Source organism: Enoplosus armatus, chromosome 2 (genome assembly GCF_043641665.1).
Source record: "Enoplosus armatus isolate fEnoArm2 chromosome 2, fEnoArm2.hap1, whole genome shotgun sequence".
Taxonomy (NCBI): domain Eukaryota; kingdom Metazoa; phylum Chordata; class Actinopteri; order Centrarchiformes; family Enoplosidae; genus Enoplosus; species Enoplosus armatus.
Window position 1 is genome coordinate 6,846,506 of NC_092181.1, and position 11,235 is coordinate 6,857,740.

Genomic DNA, 11,235 nt, shown 5'->3' on the forward strand with positions numbered 1-11,235 from the left:
AAAGGCTGTTGTCTATAAACTATGCGTACTTGCAAGAAATCCAATGAAAACGTGATTTTTTCTTTCCGGTGGCGCGCGGGACCGCACTGCACGTCACTTGCGTGCAGCGTGCGCGGACCTGTGACACCGAACCGTGTTGCTCGTGCGGCGCGCGGGGCGGCGCCGTTCCCTTGTTCGCCATACTTGCACTGGAGCGCAGAGCAAGGAACGCACTTACTGCAAAGGCACCTGAAATCACTACTGCATTTAATATAACGGTAAGTCTCCTCCGTTTCAAGGGCAGTTAGTATAACCATTTCTAGAATAGTCCTAACCGGCGCACATCGCTGAAACCGTTTTAATTCCCCTCCTGCTCTCCGTCAACTGATGATAACTTGCCAGGCTAATGTTAGCCGCAGGCTCTGGTTAGCTTGGCTGAATTGTTCCCATTGAACGAGCTAGCCACTTGTCTCTCTCTCTTCAGACCCACCCTGTACGAGAGGGTCGGCGCCAAGGAAAGTTGAGCCTCTTTGTTGAGTAAAAACCCATTGAATCACTCAGGCTAATGAACTTTTCGCAGCTAGCAGTGTGCCGCCGGTATCGTGGCGTGCTGTCAAAAGCGGTTTGTTGGCCGGTTCTCTGAAAAGATGCCGGACTACAGCGGCAGCGTTAGCTAGCTACCACAGTCGTTACCTGCAAGTTCACGTTACTGTTACATCGACGGGGTAGCTGCGGTTAGCTTCTTGACAGTAATCTTGACTTGACACTTGATTTGTGGTGGACATTACATAATTCAGTAGCATTTGCAAAAGCCACAGTCGTGTCATCACAGCTAACTTCTCTCTGGGAAACATTGCTTTATTCAGTTGCACCGATTTCTAAAGCTGTGATTTGTAGCATGTATTTGCCAGTAACGACTTAAGTTACACATTTATCACAATGGGAAAACCTGATATTGACCTTTTGTTTACATCTTTTCCATATCACCTTGTGTTGACATGTATTCTTTGTGTCAGGCCAGCAGGGAACGAAGGAGAGTGGATAGGTAACGTTAGTGCTGTTGCCTGCAGTTTGTTATAGTTTAATACTAAAATAGATTTACTCAAAAGAAGCCTAGGCCAGACAGAAGAGATACAGTTCAGTGAGTCAATCAGACTACAGCCTCCTGTGTTCTTCCTTTGTCAATGTGAATTTGAAGTTTTTGGCTTCGTGTCTTGTTTGCCTGCTGAAGGCTGCTTCTTCCCCTCTGGCTGGGTGGGGTGGGCCTGTCACTTTGGATTCCAGTACGATCCTGAAATTTCTAAATGTTGATACTTTGCATGACAGCACTTGATGGGGCCTTTTCTTCTATTTTCAAGTGGATTCGGATGGACAAGACTTAAGAAGGGGATGATAAACAGTAATAACAACAGTAATAAAGAGCAGAACGATCAAGAAATCATACTCACTGTTTAGGAGTTCAAAGAAAATTCATAAACATCTCTCATCAAGATCAATTTCCTGCTACTGCTGCCATGTACAGGAAGCCTTTCCACCAAAAGAGATGGGAAGAGGAACTTCTTGAGTTTTCACCACAGTGACAATGCCAGCAGTTACATAATGCATTCACTCTGAAGCCCACTTCCCTACCAGCACCTCTTACAACAGCCTTGATTCTAATGTTGTCTCTTGCAGATATCAAATTTAGTTATGCAAAACAATTGAAGTGGATTTTGAGATCAAGGGAATGTTCAATAAAGAGTGTGGACTCTGTTGCTGCAGTGTTTTGTTATATGATCCATCCTCTGATACTTAAAGTCACATTCTTATTATCCAAAGGTACCAGGGAACTTGCCTCTACTAAACAGTATTCAATGTTTTATAAGATAATGTATCTTAGATTGTCATATAAAGGGAGATTGTATGTAGAGAAAATCTGTGCAACCAGTTGAGGTTAAATTTGAGCATAATGTTACAGATGCTTTCCGGGCCCCGAATTAGTTCCTTGTTATTGGTTCCTTCATGTGGCAGAATTTGTGTGCAAGGTGGTGGAATATTAAGGAAGACCAATGAAAATGTTCAGTTTTTTGGACCCTGCTCAGGCACGTTTATGACTACAGACTAGAAGCTCCCCAGTCAGCAGAGTTTGCTCCTTTGCTGCTTGCAGACATTCCTCTGCCGCCTGCTAGTTCGGGCAGGTCAGAGGAGAGAGCCGGAGAGAGGTATGCTCAGAGAGTCTCAACAGGGAGGAATCTGTATAGTGATAATCACAACAGTTTTTACAGATGTTGACAGGATTATTGTGAGTGTTATGGGAGCTCAAGATACAAATACTTCACAGCTGTTTTTTTGTCCAACAATAATGGACATTTTATTTGCAATATACCATTAGTTGTGCAGTCCTACTATCATGTCCTAAAACTTTCTCAGTCACGTACACAATTAGGTATTAAAGTATTATTACTGGATTAGAACTGTTTTGGGAGATGAAGGCAGTTATGTTTTGCTTTAGCTGAATGCATGTCGCAAGTAACAATTATTTTCTTGATTAATCGGTTAATTGTTTTGTCAGAAAATGGTAAAAAAAAATCACAGTTTTGCTTGTTTTGTGCGATCAAAAAAACCTTTTGCTTTTGGAAGATTAATGGATTATCAAAGTAGTTTTACATTAGCAATTCTTTTCATTACAGAATAATCTGCTGATTATTTTCTCAATTAATTCTGTGGTTTAGAAAATAGTTAAAAAGTCCTATCACAGTTTCCTAAAGCCCTATGTAATGTGATTAAATATCTTTTTTTTGTCTGACCAACAGTCTAAAACCCAAAGATATTTAGTGTACAGTTACATAAGATAGAGCAAAGCAGCCAGTCCTCACATTTGAGAAGCTGAAACCACATAATGTTTGGCATTTTTGCCATTTTAAAAAATGACCAAAAACGATGAGTCCCTTATCGAAATGGTTCGTGATTGATTTTCTTTTGATCGAGTAATCGATTAATCAGCTAATGGTTTCCACTCCCGCTGAATGTAAAATGTCCTCTGGCGTATCTGCACTCTGCAAGTCTTACACAGGTCTACGGTGCCATTTGTTCTGGCCAGCTGAATATTTGGCACTCCAGTGAAGGATGAGACTCATTCCAAATGCCCACAGAGAGTTTACATCCTCAGTTCACATCGCCGGTTTTTCCACATTACCGTGAATTTGTGCTATACACAGAACCACCCTTTTTAGGCTTCTTCTGGAGCAGCAGACCTCAAAACATTGCTATAATTATTTACAGTATTGAAATTGCTTAACTTAAGTGATTTAAAGATAAACAACCAACACTAAGGTGGTGTAGGAGAATGTAACTTTAAGGAATGGCCACAAAGCATAACAAGTCAAACGTCTACATTGCTCGAGTCTGAACAGTGATCCGGGGCCTGTTGCGCCTGTGTAGTGCTGTGGGTGGGATGGCCTTAACGCGAATGTCAAGTCCTTTGGCATAAACAAAGCTCTTCCTGCTTTTGTTACTCGTTATGTTTCATTTCTTCCAAGGCTAACCAAGGGGCGACCCTGTCGAAGGGAAATACAGGATGAGCAGAAGAGGTGATTTGCTGTCAAAATGAAACGTGAATTGGTTCAGCATTAATTTAACTCGCTGATCATTTTCCTCTGGAGTATTCATTTCCTGATATAAGTTGTATGGCCTCCTCATCCAGTGTTTTTAATGTATGCAGAAGTAATGTAGCCATGAAGCTGAAAAAAACCCATAATAGACATATACTGCATTACCTTAGTGTGTAATAATGTGCTGGACACTGTTGTGAGCTTATTGCATGGAAGAAGCACAAACAGATTTATTTTTCTTTGTAAAACATCCCCGTGGGCCAATCTTTCTTGTGTCAAAGGAACACAGTCCTTTTCCTATGGCCTGAATAATGTCTGGGCCTGTGAAGGGCCACACCGTCCCCCAGGGATCGGCTTTGTATCATGTGGTGCATGACGTCTCATTCATGACTCTCCTAGTGGTGATGATGTTATTTCAGAGAAATGTGTGTAGATGATGTCACACAGCAGCCAGAGTTGGGCCAGCAGCAGCGGTATAAAAAGAAACGCTGCTGCTGTCGCCTTATCAGCACAGCCTCACAGTCGCACACCAGAGCAGCCAAGATCCAGTGGTCTGGAGTCTTTCCATCAGCATTCCTCACATTATTGTTGTGGTCATCTGTTTGTCCTGTGATTAACAACCTCTTCCCCAAGAGGCAAGTGTCCGTCAGGAATACAGGATGAATTCTCTGCGTGCTGTGATTATGAAAATCTTTTTCTCATTTTTTTCTTCCTCAACCCTACCTGCTTTATCTTCCTCCCCTTATGCCATTAATGACCACTATTTTTCCTATCGAAAAATACTAATACTAATCCCCACTCTTTCTCCAGACATGGCTGAGGATGAGGTGACTCCGGAGCAGCTAGCAGCCATTGCTGCTGAAAACGAGGAGCCAGAGCCAGTGAACTACAAGCCGCCAGCCCAGAAGTCGGTTAAAGAGATCCAAGACTTGGATAAGGATGACGAGAGCCTACGCAAATATAAGGAAGCCCTGCTTGGCCCTGGGGTCTCCGAGGCTGGTAATGCTTTGTGTGTGTGTGTGTGTGTGTGTGTGTGTGTGTGTGTGTGTGAGAGAGAGAAAGCAGGAGAAAGCAAGAAACAGAAAATTGTTTCAGTTTAAGTAGCATAGATGCATAAATCCCAGATCCACCTTGGGAAGGATACTACCTGTTTGGCTAACAGAGTGACATAGATTGGGCTCTGACGCGTCAACTGCATTTAAAATGTTATCTAAATCAGTGAAGGGGTGAACAATTTTAGGAAAATATCTGATCTGCAATTTTTCCAACCAATATTGTTATTGTGATTAGAATTGCAAATATTTCCTATAAATGAAGTAACTACTGGCCTGTATTTGCAGTTGATATAGATTGAAATATGATCTATAGGTACCGAGTATGATCATGAATTAATCCTGTTTCTACATGAATAGAATCAGATAAAACAAAGCTTTTCTCCTCAAGCTAGTCAGTTTCAGGAAAGTCATCTTCGACATAAACTTTTCTAAAACATCAATGTAGCTCATATTTCTTAAGATGATTCTTATACTGGACATTGCTCAATAATAATCAAAATGAATCATGCCATAAATTGGTGTTATATTTATTGATAACAGCTAGTTGGCCAGTATTAGTGATGATAACTGCTGTTAAGTCACATCTGACAGTGTTGTTATATCGACTAACGACACTAAACACTAAGTTAAGATAGCATTAAGTTAATGCTACTGTTGATTACGACTCTTTACAATTGAGCTAACACGACGGGTGTGTTCGATATCGCATACTAACGCGTGCATTCATGGTATTTTTTAGTATGTTGAAGCCCTGATCAGTGTCAGTATGCTGCCTCTCAGTGAAGGGGAAAGGTTGCTTCAGCGGGACAGAGAATAAACTAAAGTGTAATTAATGCAGAGGCTGTCCCAACTACAGCAGAGCTGTCCTGATTTCAGCTCCCCTGAGCCCCCTCTCTTAGACAGCTGCTCGTTTCAGGACACGCATCGTGTGCCAGCCTCTCATAAATGTTTGGAGCTAAGTTGTCTGCATGCGTCTACACCATAGACTGTTTATAAAAATGGACGACATGACAGGGGACCTCGATACTGCAACTCCACCCCCCTATAACTACTGTGCAGACTCCAAATTATGTCACCAGCGCAAGATTGGCAGCGGTTCAGTGGGAGGAAGTGGAGACGCGTCGTCCATCTTTATATACTGTCTGTGGTCTACACAAGTGCTGTCACAATAAATACCTGGACATCAGCTGTACACACAAACACTGTTTGGGGTCTTACTTGCCATCCTGATGTCATGTGTTCTCTGGTTAGGAATTCAACGAAAACTGAAATTGGAGGTAGATGCAAAAGGTGTTAGTGTCTAAAATTTCATGTCTGGGAAAGTGTGTTTGAAAATGTCTTGGTTGTCTTTATTGAACCATCTGTCTCTTTGGTCCTGTCTCAGATCCCGCTGTTGCCAATGTCCAAGTGACCCGGATGTCTCTGATCTGTGAAACTGCCCCAAACCCCCTGGTCCTGGACCTACAAGGTGAGTTCCTGTTCGGGCTGGCTTATGTCCCAGAAATGTTTACTTCAATGTTTGCCTCTCTGCGAAAAGAAAAGGATGTAACAAGTCAGTAACAAGGGTGCCCTCAGTCATCCCTTTGACCGATTGCGGAGCTTGTACGTCAAAAGAGGTCATAAGCAGCTCTTTCTGATCCAAACCTGAACTGATAATGTACAGTATGTTACTCCACACACACTCTCCACAACACACAGATGTTGTCTTCCGTGTCTTTCTCCTAGTAACTATATTTGTCCCAGTCAAATATAGCATCCCTGACCCCAGCACTGACTCTGCTTTATTTTGATTCTCATCCAACAGTACTTACAGATCCGCCTGTGAAGGTTTGAATCTGTGCTGAGCATGCTGTAAATGAATGTGGATTCACTGGTTTCCTACAGAGGTAGAGAGGTATAGAGGAGGTACATAGACTGGCTTCTTTTCTTCTGTTTGGCTGATGACTGTAAAAATGTTCATACGATGTTCCCAGTGACTATTTAGTGGTTGAGACCCCCGCCTCCGTAGCTGCTTGTGTCCCAGCTGGCCTAGATTTGAGTCCATCTAGAACATTCTGTCCCGTGTCCACCTTTCCCTGCACCACCCTTGATTCTCCTACTTTCTCAGCTAGAAATGATGACCGCCCACCCTGTAAATACAATTAAAACAGTTTGGCTGATTGCGGGTTTTTTAAAGTCCCGGCCCATAATTTTAGCTTAAAGTCACAGATGGCCATGAAGATCTGGCAACTACAACAGAAAAAAGACAACCTCATTGTTTGAGACGGAACAACACAGTCATGTGATGCTGGGAAAAGAGACCTGCTTGAAAACGGCAGAAAGTCCTGTCCTCCAGGTAGTAATGATGTGCTGGTTCTTTTTCACCAGCTCTGTCTTATGTTCTATTTTTCAGGCAAGTTAGGAAGTCAGCTTCAGTACATGACTGATGTATCAATATTAGGGACAGCAAACTTAGGGTGATTTTTTAATTTATGTTACTGATATTTACATAAGCGAGGAGGTGTTTGTAGTCTGAATAAATACTGTACACAAGTTGTAGCAGTCGCGAGGCTTTGGTTTGTCCCCAAGGTCCAATACTGAAAACTCCACCCAGACAGTTCTTGGGCCATCATAACAAATTAGTAACCCCGGGTTGGACATAAGTTCCTGCTGGGTCATTTGTCCTTTTAAAGGTTAATTTGAACTAATCAAAAAAACAGCAATTTACTTAACTATAGTAGCACCTAGCCATGCAGATAGGTTTGGTTTTATCCCGATTTTGTACAGTTTACTCCTGATAGTTTCTGTATTATATATGTTTAACGTACAGTATATACAATTAGATATGGTCTGATCACTCATTTACATAGATTATGGGGGCTGATATACAGAATACAATTGAATGAAACAAAACATAATAAAAGACACCGCTCAGTATAATGCGATTCAATACAACACCACCACTAAGTATAGCTTTCAGAATGTCCATAGAGTTGGATAAAATCCTGTGACACCCTATCAACTAAACTGAACATCACAAGCTTCACATAAGAGCAATGTATTTTCAGGGCTGTTGTATTGGATGAATTTGATTGTAAAGGTGTATTTACTAATTAGCAACTCAGTGTGTGTAGTCAACGTCCCCTAAAAGTTAGGGAAAGGCATCAGATAGTTTTTTGAGTGAAATGCATCTTCAGTTGTTTCTGAGTTGTTTGCAATAAAATCCTGCTGAGGATGAGTCATGCAGACTTAGTCAGTGAGTTAGATCACTACCAGTAAAGAGTCGATGCAGCTCCTCTGTGCCAGACCGACAGTGTCTGATGTTGGACCATTGTGGCCCTGAAGGAACATGCCGGAAGCTAAGGTACAACTCAAGAGCCTGTTTTTGGAGGCCTGGGAACTACAGGGCAGTGGCTCTCAACACGGTGGTCAGCACCCAGGCGACTGCCAGATGGTTTTAGAGGCCTGTGGAAAATAAATCCGGCATAGTCATGTATTATTTATCATTGTCGGTTGTATCTGGTATTCCTCTACAGGCTGTGTTATGGCTAATGGCCGGCGAGGTACAACAAGCCTGGAATTTTATTGGCCAAGCAAGAGCATTGGATGTTGACTTGTGTTACTAAACAGACAGTCAAGAACAGGTTTTCCTCAGATCTCTGATGGTGTGTAGCTGTTGAAAATGAACCTCCATATGTCAGTCACACACACTCCAAACTGAAACTGTAAAGAGAACTTATTGGTATTTGGTTTTGTCCTGAATGATCTGCATCACTGTGACTATGATGAACTAAATATTGATGCCTGTGCTTTTTTTCCCCTCTTGGGTTGCAACAGGAGACCTGGAAGCCTTTAAGAAGCAGGCCTTTGTTCTGAAGGAGGGAGTCGAATACAAAATAAAGATCAGCTTTAAGGTGAGAGCTGCAGCTACATACAGGAAACATTGTCATAGTCTGTTTCCACGGAGTGTATCTGTCCTCGTTATTCACTGCCATTGTGAACATGTGAATATCCCAAAACATCAATCAGACTCAATTTGACACTGACATTGACACATTGAACTTTGCCTCAAGCCCTCAACCCTCGTTACTACCCAAGCAGAAGTCATCCGTTCTTGTCTCCTCAGGTGAACCGGGAGATCGTTTCGGGTCTGAAGTATGTGCAGCAGACGTACAGGAAAGGAATGAAGAGTGAGTGAACAATTTCTGTCCACAAACACCAGTTCTCCCTCTAAACACTCGGTATCTTTTTGGTTTAATTCCAGCCCTTTGCTGCATGTCATCTCCTCTCTATCTCCCACCTTTCCTGTCTCTCTCATCTATACCCATCCATCAAACTCCACTTAGGGACCTTTGTTTGTTATGTCAAACAAAAAATCATTTCCTGTCATATTGCTACTGTCAGCTCTTAACTACATGCCACAAGTTAAATGTTAGTTAACCAAAACAGTTCAAATATAGTAAATACAGATGTGTTCCCTTCCTCCCTCTCACCATAATGTCCGTTCTCACTTGTGAACAGTCGATAAGTCAGACTACATGGTGGGCAGCTACGGGCCTCGTCCTGCTGAATATGACTTCCTGACTACGATGGAGGAGGCTCCTAAAGGCGTGCTGGCCCGTGGCAACTACGTCATCAAATCCAGGTTTACTGACGACGACAAGCACGACCACCTGTCCTGGGAGTGGAACCTGAACATCAAGAAAGACTGGAAAGACTAAAAGAGGCCTTTGTGTTTTGGGGGGGGCAAGGGAATCAAAAAAATCCCGCCCCCCCAGCCCCCGTGCGTTCCTCAGCCGCTCCCCCCGCCCCCCATCCCCAACATGTGTCTACCATTTCTGCCTTCTTTGTTTTTACTTAGTCGTGCATTTCATGCTCTCATGCCTTAGTTCCCGCCTCGCTGTCTTAACACCCCGGCTTCCTCCCCACCTCTGTCAGCATCAGTAGTAGCATCAGTAGTAGCAGCAGCAGCAGCCCCTCCCCCCTCCCCCCGTCCGTCCATCACCTCCCTACCTGCCCAACTTCTCATTGGTTGCACACGAGCCACCTCTGTTCACCAAGCTGCCATCCCCACTCACCCCCACTGAGCTGTGCCATGTAGCACCTTACTTCCTCACACCCAGCCCTTCTATTTTTTCTTTTGTCCCACTTTTTTGCTGCTTGAAGAGATTAACCCCGCCCTCCACCTCTCCCAGAATGGTGTCTTCCTCTCTCAGTATGAAGTACATGTGGAAAAGCAACTGTACAATCAACTTTTGTTTGCCTTTTTTTATATAATTGTGTCAATGGTTGTGTAATGTGACTATTCACATCACTGTTAATCAGCTGTTGTGTTCATAGCAGGCCCCACCACATCCACGTGCCCCCCCCACCCCCACCCCCTTCCTTTTGATTCCCAACTTGCTTGCTGTCTTTTGATATAATTACCAATACCTGCCTTGGAAAAACAATTCATTCAGATCTGCTCTGCGGCGCCTCCCTCCCTCCCCTAAATGTACTCACCCGCTCCCCTTCAGCTGGGACCGGGGCCAATGTGAACAAGGGGGTAAAAAGTATAAGGGTAAAAAGCTGCCTTATGTATCCACCAATGTCTAAACCCATCAACGTCTATTTAGCATGCCTTGTGTGTACGAGCAGTGCTTGCTATCAGGTAGTCTGTATATCAAGGGCTTACTCTCGCTACCAACTAATAACCACCTGTAGCCCTGTTGTAGTAGAGACAGTTTATACAGGTTGCTCAGATACAGCTCTGCACACGCCCACTGCCCCCCCCCCCCCAAAGTAAACATACCTTGTGATTGGAGGGGACTGAATGTTCAGAATTAGAGGACAGTTACCAAACCCAGTGAAAATCAGTATTGATGAATCTCGGCACTCTTGTTCCTTTTAGCCATGAGGCCTTAGCACTAACTATGATCATGTGGAGAAAAACAAACATTTCTAATTTTGCCTTTTTTCTTGATTTGTTGTTCCCCTTTGCCTTAATGTACATCATTCCCCCTTACAAAGCCGCCCCCCACCTCGCTCGCTCGCTCGTTCAGATTGCTTCATAGCTTCGTAATGGTAGCCTGCAATCAGGAGATCCCGGGTGTGGAGGAGGAGTACCAGAGAAAGCACAGGAGGAGGCCGAGCCAGGCGCCGCCTGCTGCTGCCGGAGACCTCGGCGGTGTCTGGTCTCGTCCACAGACAGACGCTGGTAGTGACGAGAGAGAACTGACCGAAAGCGAAAGCCTTTTTACCCAGCGACCCTCTCAGACAGAAAGCAGTGAAACGTAGGGTCGGGTGACACTACTCAAGAAACACACACTCAATATTTAATGAAGGAGGAGGAGGGTTTTAAAACACGACTGACCAGTAACATTCAATTGAAATCGACTCGTACTGTACCAGAACATATGGATGTAAAACGTTTGTTTTTGTTTCTTCTGATAATGATATGTATTCCTGCTCCATACATTCCTTCACATTGTACAGTTTCTATGAAAACGCTGGCATGCTGGTGGGGTTGTATATTCTATCATCATTTGTGATTGCTCTTCTCAGTCAATAAAGATTTTGCTCAACTTGGCCTCCAACACTGTGGTGTTTTGCAAGTTAGTGCTGCTTGTAGCTGGACAAATAATGCAGGAGTC

General features: G+C 43.4%; 1 protein-coding gene across 1 annotated transcript; it reads left to right on the forward strand.

Annotated features, from left to right (window-relative positions):
* Nucleotides 1–176: 176 nt before the first annotated feature.
* LOC139298921 (rho GDP-dissociation inhibitor 1-like) lies at nt 177–11,166 on the forward strand. The gene is made up of 6 exons (XM_070921749.1): nt 177–257; nt 4,380–4,568; nt 6,009–6,092; nt 8,441–8,517; nt 8,730–8,793; nt 9,125–11,166. The coding sequence occupies exons 2-6, from the start codon at nt 4,382–4,384 to the stop codon at nt 9,322–9,324; spliced, it is 612 nt and encodes a 203-aa protein (XP_070777850.1). The 5' UTR covers nt 177–257; nt 4,380–4,381; the 3' UTR covers nt 9,325–11,166.
* Nucleotides 11,167–11,235: the final 69 nt, after the last annotated feature.